This window comes from Melanotaenia boesemani, chromosome 24 (assembly GCF_017639745.1).
Source record: "Melanotaenia boesemani isolate fMelBoe1 chromosome 24, fMelBoe1.pri, whole genome shotgun sequence".
NCBI classification, from domain to species: domain Eukaryota; kingdom Metazoa; phylum Chordata; class Actinopteri; order Atheriniformes; family Melanotaeniidae; genus Melanotaenia; species Melanotaenia boesemani.
Window position 1 is genome coordinate 1,208,539 of NC_055705.1, and position 15,912 is coordinate 1,224,450.

Below are 15,912 nucleotides of genomic sequence, written 5' to 3' on the forward strand. Positions count from 1 at the left end.
TCTCAGAAACAATAAAAACAATAAAAAAAATGTTAAATCTCATTAAAATTAAATTTTATGAAAGTCACCCATAAAAAAAAACCAAACTCAAGAAGTACAGAAAAAAACAGTTTTTAAAATGACTAAATAAACTAATGAGTGAAAAATGTGTTCTTGTGGATTTTTTGGTACTAAAACGGCTGTCTGTTACGTTGTGTCTTTCCACCAATCACAGGCCGTGTTTACGACTCGTGGACCAATCAGAATCTCAACCAGATGAATTTGGGTCTACAGTGTTTTCACTGAACAAAGGATAAAACCCGTCAAGCTAAACAGAAACAGAAAAGCATCGTGACACCAGAGTCAAACAACGATGGACATGAAAAAGGGGGCGGGGCTTACTCTTGATTGACAGGCACAAACAGGAAGTCTTTGGTGAAAATGTCCTCGTGTCGGGTCCAGGTCTTCACTCTCTGGTGCCGCATGTGCCGGTCGCTGTGAAAGTAGAAGAGCTGATGTTAACCGTGTGAGATGGGGGGCGTGGTGCTTTCTGAGGCGGCGGCATTCTTACGGGGCGGAGGGGGTGTGGTCTTCGCCGGCCGCCCGCCGCCGGCTCAGCTGTTTGTAGAAGAAGCTGCTGAAGACGTGACTCCGTTGGGCCACCGAGCCACCAACGCCCTCCAGTAGGAGGTACCTGATGGAGGAGGGAGAGACCTGCTGGTGACACACTGCTGCATCATCATCATCATCACCACCACCATCATCATCATTACCATCAACATCATCATAACCACTATCATCACAATCACCACATCATCATCATCACCACCATCATCACCATCATCATCGTCATCATCATCATCACCATCATCATCATCACTATCATCATCATCACCATCATCATCATCACTATCATCACCATCACCACATCATCATCATCACCACCATCATCACCATCATCATCGTCATCATCATCATCACCATCATCATCATCACTATCACCATCATCATCATCACCATCATCATCATCACTATCATCATCATCATCACCACCACCACCATCATCACCACCACCATCATCATCACAACCATCATCGTCATCATCGTCATCATCACCATCACCATCATCATCACAACCATCATCGTCATCATCGTCATCATCACCATCACTATCATCATCATCACCATCATCATCATCACTATCATCATCATCACATCATCATCATCATCATCATCATCACCACCATCACTATCATCATCATCATCACCATCATCACCATCATCATCACCATCATCATCATCATCATCATCATCATCACCATCATCATCAACAACAACAACAACAAACTTGAGGTAGAAGTCGATGATGACATCATTCAGGAACTCGCCGGCATCCAGACAGGCCAGGTCCTCCTGGGTCACCGTGATCCGGCCCTTACACGGGACCAGAGGATACTGGAGCAGCCTGCAGACACAATTCAGGGTTAACTCAGTCTGAACTAGGACCGGAACCAGGACCAGGTTTTACTGGTTCTGCTGGGTTTACCTGGTGGGCAGCTGCTGCAGACCTGACTGTTTCACCTGTCTGCCCCTCAGCCGACTGGACTTCTGTCAGGAAACACAACAGTCAGTGGACGTTTGGACCGAACCAGGACCACCAGGACCAGAGAGCTTCCAACAGGAAGACTGAGAGTCGCCGGTGTTTTAATCAACAAACTAAATTAAAGGATTCAAACACTACAAGATTAAATCATGTCTGAGCTTCAATTTGTTTTACAGTAAACAAAATTATAAAATCTTTTAATTGAAATAAAAATATATTTTTTACTTTAAGGCGAGACGCGGTCAAGTTTGAGATTTTACTTTTCTTTAATGTCTTCTTTCAGATTAACTTAAAGAAGATGTCAAATCTCTTCACATTTGCCCTAACGTCTGTGTTTTAACGCGAAGCGCCGCCCTGCGGTGGTTTGGTATCATCTGAAAGCTCTGGCTCATCCTGATGTTTCCCCTGGAAAACAGTAAAAGGGAGGGATTTATGCTAAGAGCACACTCTCATTGGCTGAACACAATTTCAGGCAATGTCATTGGTTCATGTTGGTCACGTGACCCGCTCTGGCGATTTTCTGTTTGGCTTTTTGCAGGACTTGTAAAGCCAAAATGCCAAAAGAAAGATGTGGAAAATGTCAGAGAACACGACGGTAACGGTAAAGCCACATTTCTTTTAGTTATATGATATTTTTTTTTACATGTCCATCTGTTTTATTTATAAATAATTTTATAAATAATTTTACATTCTGGTTGGTTTATCAAATAAATATTTTACTACGTTTTATTTATTTCATGTCAAATATTTGATAAAAGTTTCTGTTTAAGGAGCTGGAGGCAGAGTTGGGGGCGGAGTTGGAGGCGGAGGTTCTCACCGCTGAGTGTCCCAGCAGGCGGAGGAGGTGCTGGTCCACAGGAGGTGGGCAGCTGTGCACAAGCAGCAGACCATCAGCCCACTCCAGAGGGGAGGTGGGCCCCCCAGAGGAGGAGGTGCGGCCCTGCTGGTACTCCTGTAAGTCCAGGATGGAGGCCAGCAGAGCGGCCTGCAGCTCCTGCAGCTGCTCCTGCAGCACCAGCAGGAGGACGGAGCACGGAGGACCTACACAGGCGGAGAAGAACAAGTCCTTCCATGAACAGGAGCAAAAATACCTCAAACTGACCCAGTGTTCCCAGTTTAACCCAGTTTAACCCAGTGTTCCCAGTTTGACCAACTGTTCCCGAATTGAGACAGTTTAACCCAGTACTCCCAGTTTAGCCCAGTGTTCCCAGTTTAACCCAGTGTTCCCAGTTTAACGCAGTGTTCCCAGTTTAACCCAGTGTTCCCAGTTTAACGCAGTGTTCCCAGTTTAACCCAGTGTTCCCAGTTTAACGCAGTGTTCCCAGTTTAACCCAGAGTTCCCAGATTGACCCAGTGTTACCAGTTTAACCCAGGGTTACCAGTTTAACCCAGTGTTCCCAGTTTAGCCCAGTGTTCCCAGATTAACCCAGTGTTCCCAGTTTAACGCAGTGTTCCCAGTTTAACCCAGTGTTCCCAGTTTAACGTAGTGTTCCCAGCTTAACCCAGTGTTCCCAGTTTAGCCCAGTGTTCCCAGTTTAACCCAGTGTTCCCACTTTGACCCAGAGTTCCCAGATTGACCCAGTGTTACCAGTTTAACCCAGTCTTACCAGTTTAACTCAGTGTTCCCACTTTGACCCAGTGTTCCCAGTTTAACTCAGTGTTCCCAATTTAACCCAGTGTTCCCAGTTTGACCCAGTGTTCCCACTTTGAGCCAGTTTAACCCAGTACTCCCAGTGTTCCCAGTTCAACCCAGTGCTCCCAGTTTAGCCCAGTGTTCCCAGTTTAACCCAGTGTTCCCAGTTTGACCCAGTGTTCCCAGTTTAACCTAGTGTTCCCAGTTTGACCCAGTGTTCCCAGTTTAACCCAGTGATCCCACTTTAACCCAGTGCTCCCACTTTAGCCCTGTGCTCCCAGTTTAACCCAGTATTCCCAGTTTAAAGCAGTGTTCCTGGTTTGACCCAGTGTTCCCAGTTTGACCCAGTGTTCCCGGTTTGACCCAGTGTTCCCAGTTTGACCAAGTGTTCCCAGTTTAACCCAGTGTTCCCACTTTAACCCAGTGCTCCCAGTTTAGCCCAGTGTTCCCAGTTTAACCCAGTGCTCCCAGTTTAGCCCAGTGTTCCCAGTTTAACCCAGTGTTCCCAGTTTAACCCAGTGTTCCCAGTTTGACCCAGTGTTACCAGTTTAACCCAGTGTTCCCACTTTGACCCAGTGTTACCAGTTTAACCCAGTGTTCCCAGTTTGACCCAGTGTTACCAGTTTAACCCAGTGTTACCAGTTTAACCCAGTGTTCCCAGTTTGACCCAGTGTTACCAGTTTAACCCAGTGTTCCCACTTTGACCCAGTGTTCCCAGTTTAGCCCAGTGTTCCCAGTTTAACCCAGTTTAACCCAGTGTTCCCAGTTTCACCCAGTGTTCCCGGTTTGACTCAGTGTTCCCAGTTTAACCCAGTGTTCCCACTTTGACCCAGTGTTCCCAGTTTAGCCCAGTGTTCCCAGTTTAACCCAGTTTAACCCAGTGTTCCCACTTTGACCCAGTGTTCCCAGTTTGACCCAGTTTTCCGAGTTTAACCCAGTTTAACCCAGTGTTCCCAGTTTGACCCAGTTTTCCCAGTTTAACCCAGTTTAACCCAGTGTTCCCAGTTTGACCCAGTTTTCCCAGTTTAACCCAGTTTAACCCAGTGTTCCCACTTTGACCCAGTGTTCCTAGTTTGACCCAGTGTTCCCAGTTTAAACCAGTGTTCCCAGTTTGACCCAGTGTTCCCAGTTTAACCCAGTGTTCCCACTTTGACCCAGTGTTCCCAGTTTGACCCAGTGTTCCGGGTTTAAACCAGTGTTCCCAGTCTGACCCAGTGTTCCGGGTTTAAACCAGTGTTCCCAGTTTGACCCAGTGTTCCCAGTTTAAACCAGTGTTCCCAGTTTGACCCAGTGTTCCCAGTTTAACCCAGTGTTCCCACTTTGACCCAGTGTTCCCAGTTTAACCCAGTGTTCCGGGTTTAAACCAGTGTTCCCAGTTTAAACCAGTGTTCCCAGTTTGACCCAGTGTTCCTGGTTTAAACCAGTGTTCCCAGTCTGACCCAGTGTTCCGGGTTTAAACCAGTGTTCCCAGTTTGACCCAGTGTTCCCAGTTTAAACCAGTGTTCCCAGTTTGACCCAGTGTTCCCAGTTTAACCCAGTGTTCCTACTTTGACCCAGTGTTATCAGTTTGACCCAGTGTTCCCAGTTTGACCCAGTGTTCCCAGTTTAAACCAGTGTTCCCACTTTGACCCAATGTTCCCAGTTTAAACCAGTGTTCCCAGTTTAAACCAGTGTTCCCAGTTTGACCCAGTGTTCCCAGTTTAAACCAGTGTTCCCAGTTTAAACCAGTGTTCCCAGTTTAAACCAGTGTTCCCAGTTTGACCCAGTGTTCCCAGTTTAAACCAGTGTTCCCAGTTTAAACCAGTGTTCCCAGTTTAACCCAATGTTCCCGGTTTAACCCAGTGTTCCCAGTTTAAACCAGTGTTCCCCCTTTGACCCATTGTTCCCAGTTTAAACCAGTGTTCCCAGTTTAACCCAATGTTCCCGGTTTAACCCAGTGTTCCCAGTTTAAACCAGTGTTCCCCCTTTGACCCATTGTTCCCAGTTTAAACCAGTGTTCCCAGTTTAACCCAGTGTTCCCGGTGTTTCTGTGTGAGCGCTCCGTCTGTGTGAAGCGTCTCGTTACCGTTGGGGGAGGCGTTCTGGATGGATGACAGCTCCCTCTGCAGCAGGTTGGCCTGAGCGTCTGACACCCACAGGAACAGCAGCGAGGGGGCGGGGCCTTTCCAGTCAGCCAGCAGGGTCCCGCCTTGGGCCACGCCTCCATCCCAAAGGCCGTAACCACGGAGCTGAGACGCCACCACCGTCACCTGGCCCTCCTCAACCCCTGAAGAAGAGCAAAGGTGGAGACGCAGCCTAATGACACAGGTTGTAACATAAACATGGCGGCCTCCGTCCTGGTAGAAGCTCGTCAGCAGGAGGTCCGGCCAAAGATGAGAAAGAAACCGAGTTCCTTTATTACTGATGAGAAACCAGCCTTTTCTGGTCCAACACCAGCAAAACAATCTGTCCTCATTAATTTATTTTAGTGTAAAAAGGTAAAATAAATCCATGAGCCTGAACTGGACGGAAGGTGAAGGAGGACATCTGGTGGTTGTCATGGTAACGGCAGAGGAAACCAAGGTGAAAGTAAAATAAAAGGTGATGAAGGTGTTTACCTTTAACAGGAAGAGTGATGCTGTTCTCTGTGACCTGATGGAGAAAAGACAGCGTTTACAGACGGATTTACTCCACATCGAGACTTTTTACCTTTTATTCTCGTTTTTATTTTCTTATCACACTCTGGACGCACCATTTACTGACCTGTTAACGTTTTGTCTCCTCATTTTAAATTTATTTACCTTTAAAATGAGTCAAATTTATTTTCTATTTCATATGAAGAATTTTTACTTTTCTATTTATTATTTTAAGGACAGTTTTCTGGTTAAAATGTTTACATTGAAATTTATTTAACTTTATTTTTAATACCATGATTTTTGTGGCAAACAAATTATTTCTGAGGAATTAGAAAACGGGACTTTTTGTCATTTTTGGACTTTTGATGTTGTTCATGTTTCTAAGCTGAAAACGACTCTTCTGTGACATAATTTAACTTTTGTTTGAAAACTTTCTAATGAAATAAAAACTGTTTACATCCGGACTTTTCTTCTGATCGGGAGGATAATCGCGACCGTTCGCTTTGCCTCGCCGCTCAGAACGACGTGCGGTCACGTGACAGAGAAGCCGCTCTCACCGTCATCGGCCCGCCGGCGTGGGCGTCCTCCAGGCCGGCGTGGAGGGCGGTGAACTCCAGCTGCAGGAAGGAGGGCGGCGTCGGTGGACGAGGGCCCCTGGAAACCTGCCAGACAACAACCAGGGACAGTTAGCCCACCGGTCCGGTTCTGAGACCGTGACCCAGTTTCAGGACAGGACCCCTCGGTAGAGACGGTTCATTTAAAAACAATAAAACTTGATGTGAACTATAAAAGGTTTTCATGGAGCCAGATGTTCTGCCAGAACTGGGTCAGGTCCAGCTGCCTCCTCCCAGCACGGCAACAATCCGGTCTGGATCCACTTAGACTCCCAGCAGGGGTCTGATGATTGTTTACAGGTCCACAGAGCCACAAGCAAACCACCGGACTGAGAACCGGCTCAGAACTGAGACATCAGACATCCTGGTTCTGACCCGGTTAGTCTCCGACCCCCTTCCAGAGGAGGGGACCATGAAGGACCGGAAACCCGGCTGGAACCAACACTCCCATTAAAGATTAAATCCAGATTATTAAAACATTTTTGTTTATTTCATTAGATTTTAAAATAGAAGTTTTTTCTTCTTTTTATTTAACATTTAACATCCAGATGATCAATCTTACATCAGGACTTTAATTCACAAATAAATTTAATTTCTTTATTTTTGGCCTGTCGGGTTAAAATCTTTCATTTCTGAGAGAAACTTTTCTTGTTTTTTACTTTTTAATTCAGTATTTTCCAGTTAAATTTGTTTTCTGACCATAAAAAACGTTCATTTCTGATTTTATCCAGAATTAAAACATTGAATTTGATTTTTCTTCCTGTGAAAATGAGGTTTTTATTTAATGAGACAAACGTGAATCTTTTAATTCCTCATGCAGAAACTCCAGCGGATCAATCAGGAGCTGGTCGGACTTTTTCAGGTGAGTCTCTCGTTGCTAAGCAACCACCCCCAGGTCTGCAGGATGATCTCGGCCTGCTGTCAGCCACTACATCTCCGTCCCGCCGTCGCTCCGATGACCTTTTATGGACATTTACCTGCAGATTAGCGTCGGCTGGCCCATCCTGTCTAAACCCGTCTACGAGGAAAGGTGGAGGAATTCTGCCACCTACAGACCGGGTGGAGTTTCCTGAGATGATCAGAAGCGGGTGGATGAGGCCCCCTAACACCGGAGGGAACAACCGACCCGGAAGCTGACGTGATCCCGTCAAAGCTCGGCCTGAATTCCTGCTGTTGCTTACCTGCTGGTCACACCTTCCTCTCTGACAAGCCCTCTGTGCTTCATCACCTTCCTCCTCCTCCTCACTCGACAGGACGACTGCAGAAAGAAAGAAGCTCAGTTTGGAAAGTTTGGCTTCATTCCTGAAGTTCTTAATAAATCAGATTTAGACACGTTTCAGGTGTTCTGGTAGTGGACTGTGAGCAGGTGAACAGGTGAACCGGTGAACAGGTAAACTCACTGGGTTCTGCTGTCGTCTGTTCGGGTTTCTTCAGTCTCAGATGGAGGACAGCAGATCTGGTCTTCTTCTCTCTGAACTGTCTCCATCTGTCTCTCTGAGCCTCCATCACATCCTTCATCCGGTCCACACTCTGCTTACTCACAGCTGTTGCCCTTGGCGACGAGACAGTCTTCACCATGGAGACAGAGGAGGAGGAAGAGGGCGTTTTCATGCCTGTAGACACTCGGGTTCTGGTTCTGGACGGAGACGTGAACTCCTCCTCTGACGTCTCCTCCAGTCCTGAGCTGGACGAATTCTTCTTCTGCTGTTTTCCTGCGTCGCTCTGAAACCGTGAGGAGAAACATGAGCTGCAGAAGAAGAAGAGGAGGAAGAGGAAGTTGGAACTATGCAGATGTTTACCTCCCTCCATGACACCGAAGAACTCAAATTCCCAGCATGCTTCTGGGGTCGCAGCTCAGCCAGAGAGTCCCTGGCTTCCACAGAGATGCTCTTAGCCCGGGAGGATTCAGAGCTTTTCTTCTTCTGTGGTGGAGGTGAGGTGGACTCAGGCAGCAGCAGGCGGTCAGATGCTCGCTTCGGTCGCCACCTGGTGGAGGAGACAGGAACAGCAGCTACGTCATCTAACGCTGTTTAACTTCCTGATTAGGTGAATAAACAGACACGAAAGAATCACCCGTTAGTCTGTCCCGGCCGTGACTGGCAGCTCCACCTTCCTGGTGAGCTGTGATTGGCTGCTGAGGCTCCGCCTCCCTCGGGGCTGTTGATTTCCAGCAGGGTTTTGACCACGTCAGTGAACAGCGGCCTGCTGGGCGTCCTGACACGACAACAACATCCTGGTCTTAGAAAACAGCAGAGCTGCAGACACCAGCGTGAAGGAGGCGCCGCACCAACCTGAGTCTGCCGGCAGAGGAGCTGTTCCCAGCATGCATCCTGCTGGCAGCGGCTCGGCCGGACTGGTCCCCGTAGCCCTGCTCAGACCAGAGCACAGAGACCGGAACTCACTTATACCACCTTAAAATACCACCGACAGATTACAGAGGATCGGGCTGTAACATCAACCAGCTTGCCAATCATTCCACCTTAAATTATCTCAAATAGATGAAAAAAAAAACAACAAAAAACAAAAGTAATGTCAATACACACCATACCACCTTAAATCAGACCCAACTCCACGCGGCCCATTTTAATGACCAGGAAATGGTTGTACCGACCACCTTAAAGAACCCAATTCTTCCTAAAGCAGGTAAATCATCATACCACCTTAACTAAACTAAGGCTGGTGATGTGGCCTGTAACTGATATCACACTGTTTTCTTACTTTAAGATTTAAGAAGAATATAAGACAAAGAAACAAACACATTTTTCCCAGGAACCCACTCAAATCACCACCTGTGGGTCCCGGGAACTCACTACATTGAAAACTTTTATTCGATAAATGGCCCAGCTCTAACAAGTGCTAAATAATCGCTAATACCACCTTAAAAATAAAAAACTGAGGATCAGTAATGCCACAGCCTCAAACTTCACGATGAGTCATACAGATTAACAACGCTACCTTAAATAATCTAAAGCTTTATAGTATATAGATCGGTGTACAATCACGTAACGACACTGGTGCAAACCAAAACTCAACAAACCTTCAAATTAAACCTTAAACACCCTGACTACCTCTCTAGTAGCTGACTGGACCTGACACAGTACCAAGAGAAGCTATCAAATCTGTAATACCACCTTAAAGAGCCAGGTGATAATGTCATGCATGACCTGAACGTGTGGGGTACACCACCTTAGTCTGAGGGGCGGAGCTCTGGAGGCGGGACAGCGGTGACTGCAGGTGCGTGTGGGCGGAGTCATCGGCATGTTTCTTCTTCGGGATTTTGAAGGGAAAGGCCATCCTGCGTCAACAACAAGTTAAAATAAACAGCCCGTTTCACTGTTTCATCTGTTTACATCCTACTGTAACATGACAACATCACACCAAACTCCGCAGGAAAACATCAACATTTCCATAAAACCCGTGTTTTATAAAGGCCAGGGCAGTTTCATATGAAATTAATGTGAAGCAAAATACTCACGTAAGTGTTCGGCGTGTAAAATGTGAAGATATCTTTCTATAATTACCTTTAAATAATTTAAAAACAGGAAATACAATGGAAATCACTCTTTTTATAGCCACAAATCTCGACTCCTCTACTTCTGGAGTTAACATAAACTTTCTGTTTACGTTTGGACTGAGATATGATATGAACAAACACTTAATATGAATTTAATTAACTATACTCGTTAGCTTGACAGTCTTTACTCCTGATTTCACCCACCAAAACAAGCTGAGAAGGGCGCTAAACTGAATTACGAAAGATTAGTAAAAGTGCTTATTTCCTTGGCCTACGTTATTTTAGGTGGATTGTAACGACGCCGAATTTTCCAGAAGACGTATCTGCTTCATTTGAAGTTTATATTTATTCATTTCCATTGTGTTGGTTTTAATTAAAACGAGTTTATTGAAAACAGTAAACCAACCTCCGTCAGCGTAGCAGCCACCTATGCGGCTAAGTAGCCTGCTAGCCGCTAGGCTAAACTATCTGCCGGTAAACTGGTTCCGGTACAACGTCTCTGGTTGGCCATGTGCTGCAGGAGAACCGCGGTCCGGTCCGGGGGAAAAGAAGGAATAATCCCCAAAAACATTAAATACCACACTAATTCCACCAGCCGGTTCGAGCTAAACAATAAGAAGATAACAGAGACGTAGCTGACGTTGCTTTGCGAGGTTACGTCACAGACTTTTTTTTTTTTTCAATTTGCTTTACTAAAAAGACATTACTTACAAAATGACATAAAACGGCTGTGAAAACGTTTATCATTTTACAATTACAATTTTACAATAGTAAATAATTTAACTTATCTATTATTTCGATTAAATTATTAAATTTATAGTTAAGGGTTAAGCTTTTTTATTGAGAAACAGAACTACAGAACTTCTTGACTAAATCCCTCAAGCATTCTTCTTAAAAAAGATATTAAAAAAAAACAAAAAACAAACAAACAACAAGTCAACAACAATCATAAATTATACAAGGTTTTTTATTTGGAATTAAAATTAAAATAAAAGTCTCCAACGTCCACTGAAGTTTCAATGAAGGATCCAGATGACTTATTTGACTTGGGAGTGGGAGTAGATCTCTTCACACTGAAACACACAATATCAGAACAACTTCAAGATTTCTGTCAGCAATAGACATAAAGCAGTGTTAACAATAACAGTGTTAGCATGCGTGTTAGCATTAGCTGTAGTAGACATAAAGCAGTGCTAACAATAACAGTGTTAGCATGCGTGTTAGCATTAGCTGTAGTAGACATAAAGCAGTGTTAACAATAACAGTGTTAGCATGCGTGTTAGCATTAGCTGTAGTAGACATAAAGCAGTGGTAACAATAACAGTGTTAGCATGCGTGTTAGCATTAGCTGTATTAGACATAAAGCAGTGTTAATAACAGTGTTAGCATTAGCAGCAGTAGACATAAAGCAGTGTTAACAATAACAGTGTTAGCATGTGTGTTAGCATTAGCTGTAGTAGACATAAAACAGTGTTAACAATAACAGTGTTAGCATGCGTGTTAGCATTAGCTGTAGTAGACATAAAGCAGTGGTAACAATAACAGTGTTAGCATGCGTGTTAGCATTAGCTGTAGTAGACATAAAGCAGTGTTAATAACAGTGTTAGCATTAGCAGCAGTAGACATAAAGCAGTGTTAACAATAACAGTGTTAGCATGAGTGTTAGCATTAGCAGCAGTAGACATAAAGCAGTGTTAACAATAACAGTGTTAGCATGCGTGTTAGCATTAGCAGCAGTAGACATAAAGCAGTGTTAATAACAGTGTTAGCATGTGTGTTAGCATTAGCAGCAGTAGACATAAAGCAGTGCTAACAATAACAGCGTTAGCTTGCGTGTTAGCATTAGCAGCAGTAGACATAAAGCAGTGTTAACAATAACAGTGTTAGCATGCGTGTTAGCATTAGCAGCAGTAGACATAAAGCAGTGTCAACAATAACAGTGTTAGTATGCGTGTTAGCATTAGCAGCAGTAGACATAAAGCAGTGTTAACAATAACAATGTTAGTATGCGTGTTAGCATTAGCAGCAGTAGACATAAAGCAATGTTAATGAAATGATGAAAATTTGGTTCTTCAGAAAGGACAACAAATTTCCTATAGCAGATATTTATCAAAAGTTAGAGGTTGTCTTTTTTCAAAGGGTCTTGTAACATTTGTGTCTCTAAATGAGTTTTATTTGGCTGGGCCGAGGGAAAAATGACTCTTTGGATTGTAAGGTTTGCAGATCAGGTCTGGAGGTGCAGCCTCCGGAACTACGCATCGCCTATGGCGGTGACGCAGACACCACGCGAATATAAATCCGCCTAAAGGCAGCATGTGTTATCTTTTTATTCTGACATCAACAGTGGGTTAAAGCTAGCTAAGATAGAAGCTATTGTACCATAACAACAATATCTGTAGTATAATAATTAAAGTACCACATATATTATGTAATAAAAAGCATGCATGTCATAATGTCAAATTGACATAAAGTAAAGGTTTAATAAGACATAATAATTTTCTAATTGTATCTGTCTCTTTATTGTAAGTGTAGGCTACTGCTATTTAATGCTACTGCGATAATTTTAAAATTTTAAAATTATAAATTAAATTAGTTTTTTGTCCAGGTGAAGCCACAACTGGCACCTGTAGAAGCTGCTAGAGAGGAGGCCTCAGCCTCATGGTCTTCACCAGAGGCTCTCAGAGAGGAATGTAGGTTAATTTAACAAATGACTGCAGGACTGTTATGTTTGGAAAGCAGGGCAAAGGTCTGAGTGAAACCCTCACATCTAGAGATCAGTCTGATTTGAATGACGAGGAACTGGTTGTGGAGATGCAATCTTTTCCACCATGGCCAAAACAAAAGACGACAGCATCATATCTCCTGGTCTTCCTGGAGGAGAAAGACTTAAAAGAAGTGTATCCAGCTTAGAGAATTGCTGGGACCGGCCCTGCAGTAAGTTGCTAACTGCTGTAGTTTATATTTTATCCACATGCACGACCACTGCAATAAACAACATCTTTAGAGATTTCTATAAAACTCTGTATACATCACACTTAGATCCATCAGACAACAATATCCATAATTTTCTTAACAATATAGATCTTCCAGGTTTACAGCAGGAACAAGTCACGGCCTTAGACTTCCCCCTCACAGTGGAACAGTGGTGAAGCCCTTAAACATATGTCCTGTAAAAAAGCCCCAGGTCCGGATGGCTTCCCAGCAGAGTTCTATAAAGAATTCTGGTCGACACTGGCCCCGATATTTTTCAACATGGTAACACAAATAAAGGAAAATGATTACTTACCCCCAAACATAAACTCTGCCACCATTACAGTACTATTAAAACCAGGTAAAGACCCCACAATACCATCTAGCTACAGACCCATATCACTGATAAATGCTGACCTTAAAATAATCTGTAAAGCATTAGCTGGAAGGTTAGAGAAAGTAACTCCTCTAATTAATATAATAGATTATTCTACCATCAATAACCTGGAAACAATAATAGTTTCTATAGATGCAGAGAAAGCTTTTGATCGTGTTAACTGGAAATATTTACTAGTTACTTTAAACAGATTTGGCTTTAGACCATCTTTCATTAACTGGATTAAAAACTTATACAGTTCTGCTAATGCGAGTGTTAGAACAAATGATCAAACCTCTCCAAGTTTTAATTTACATAGGGGCACCAGACAAGGTTGTCTACTATCCCCCTCACTTTTTGCTATATTTATTGAACCGCTAGCCGCTGCAATTAGACAAAATCAAGCTATTAACGGCATTCAGTCTAAAAATATATTTCATAAAATAAGTCTTTATGCTGATGACGTTTTACTATTCCTCCAGAACTCACAAACCTCTCTATCTGAAACAATCTCACTCATTAATAAATTCTCATCACTCTCGGACTACTCCGTTAACTGGTCTAAGAGTACAGTTCTACCCATCAACTGTAGCTTTCAAAATCTACCCAGCATCACCTTAAAATCAGGTAACATTAGATACCTGGGTGTAAATATTCCCTCCAGGCTCTCAGAACTAACAAAACTTAAACACACTCACCTTCTTAAGATTATAGAAGATGATCTTGCTCGCTGGAAATCCCTACCCATTTCACTCATGGGGAGAGTCGCCACCATAAAAATGATGGTTCTACCCAAAATCAACTATTTGTTTTCTATGATTCCTATGAAACCCCCCTCTACCTGGTTTAAATCGCTAGAATCACACATCTCCCGATTTCTCTGGAAAAATAAACCACCCCGGATCAGTTTAAAAACTTTACAGAAGCCGAAAGATAGAGGAGGATTAGACTTGCCTAACTTTCAACATTACTTCCTAGCTAATAGATTGCAATATGTCCTAAAATGGCTCAAACCTAGTCCACTAGATGGCCTGTGGATAGACATAGAACAAACATTTTGTGACAATTTGGAAATTTCTGATCTTCCTTTTTTCAGCTTAAGTATAAAAAAGCAAAAGTGCTTTAAAAGTGTCAACATCAGCACTTCTCTGACAGCCTGGTGGGAATTTTAAAAAAAAACCAACTCCTCAATAATACCATGTAAACTCACACCCATCTGGAACAATCCTGATATTCTACTAAACAAAAGTATGCTAAACTTTAACCAATGGATTAACAAAGGAATTAAATACTTTGAACATATTATCCATAACAGAAACATTTTATCTTTTAATACATTCTCATCACAATATGGGATTAACAGCAACAGATTCTTAGAATATCAACAACTCAGAACCATAATACACACAAAATTCCCCCTTCACCGAACAGATCTGGAACTTCCTCCAATAGTAGAAGATTTTACGGACCTCTGTACCCCCAAATTACTTTAAAAAATATACAGATTAATGCTAAAAATAGATAATTCAAATTCCCTACCTACTTCAAAATGGGAGATAGATTTATCCATCAATCCTATTCAACCATTTTGGCTACAAATATGTCTTAATGCCTTTAATATGACAGACAGCCCAAATTTACAACTCATACAATACAAAGTCCTCCATAGAACGCATTATACAGGACAAAGGATGTTCAAGATGGGTCTTAATCACTCCGATATCTGCACACAGTGCACAGGTAACACAGCAGATGATTACCTACACGCTTTATGGCTTTGTGCACCTGTCCAGAAGTTCTGGAATAAGGTTTGTGAGGATTTATCAACATGGGTTAGATGTAACATTCCTGCATGTCCTAAACTTTGTTTACTGGGTGACCTAAGTGACATTAATATAGACACTAACAAAGCACATATGGTCCTCACGGCCTTATGTATCGCAAAGAAAACTATTCTAGTGAACTGGAAGTCTAAAAACAATCTAAATATTAACCAGTACAGAAATCTCCTGCTGGATCACATCAGTCTAGAGAGTGCATCGGCATCCATTAAACACCAGTCAGTTAACTCTCAGTCTCTCTGGACCCCGCTGATTAGTCACATATGTAGTGGGAAGGGGTGCTGAGGTCCAGTCGTTCCGTGGGGGTTGGGGGTGGGGCTGGCTGGGGGGCCTTGGGGGTCCATAAACCCCGGCCGTTTCTCTGGGTGGGTGGTCGGGAGGGTCATTAGGTGGGAGACTGTGTGTCTAAATGGATCCGGGGCCTTGGTGGTCTGTGGGCTGGTGCTCCCTGGGGTCAGGTCGGGGTCAACCGGGGGTCCGGGGCCGTCGGGGGGCTGGGTGGCCGGGTTGCCGTGGTGGGGGCCGGGGGGGTTCCCCGGGGACAGGGGGCTGTCTCCCTCCCTCCGGCTCGGGAGACACTGCCTGGGCCTCAGGGGGGCTTGGTCGCCCTGGGCATGCCATCGGGGTCGGGTTGATCCGATGCTGGGCAGGTACCCTTGGGATTATGGGTGGCCTGCTGGGCCTGCTCACCATCGCCCTGTGCTGCCCGGTGCCCCTGCCCCGTCGGGGGGTTCCGGTCTGGGGGCCCCTCTGCTCTGGTCCGGGTG

The 15,912-nt window shown here is 44.0% G+C and overlaps 2 protein-coding genes across 2 annotated transcripts in view; one reads left to right on the forward strand and one right to left on the reverse strand.

Moving 5' to 3' along the window:
* The window catches only part of senp7b (SUMO specific peptidase 7b), a 14,535-nt gene extending 3,932 nt beyond the window's left edge, over positions 1-10,603 (reverse strand). The window contains exons 1-15 of the mRNA XM_041978404.1: positions 10,365-10,603; positions 9,631-9,739; positions 8,736-8,812; positions 8,518-8,658; positions 8,244-8,430; positions 7,845-8,166; positions 7,626-7,702; positions 6,388-6,492; positions 5,813-5,846; positions 5,281-5,481; positions 2,400-2,623; positions 1,526-1,587; positions 1,328-1,444; positions 551-673; positions 382-474 (exon numbers count right to left, since the gene is read on the reverse strand). Coding sequence (XP_041834338.1) covers positions 382-474; positions 551-673; positions 1,328-1,444; positions 1,526-1,587; positions 2,400-2,623; positions 5,281-5,481; positions 5,813-5,846; positions 6,388-6,492; positions 7,626-7,702; positions 7,845-8,166; positions 8,244-8,430; positions 8,518-8,658; positions 8,736-8,812; positions 9,631-9,738 — 1,871 coding nt within the window. The 5' untranslated portion in view covers position 9,739; positions 10,365-10,603. The remainder of the gene's footprint in view (positions 1-381; positions 475-550; positions 674-1,327; positions 1,445-1,525; positions 1,588-2,399; positions 2,624-5,280; positions 5,482-5,812; positions 5,847-6,387; positions 6,493-7,625; positions 7,703-7,844; positions 8,167-8,243; positions 8,431-8,517; positions 8,659-8,735; positions 8,813-9,630; positions 9,740-10,364) is intronic.
* The window catches only part of LOC121635255 (NLR family CARD domain-containing protein 3-like), a 1,000,352-nt gene that overhangs the window by 251,627 nt on the left and 732,813 nt on the right, over positions 1-15,912 (forward strand). The gene's annotated exons all lie outside the window — the stretch shown is intronic.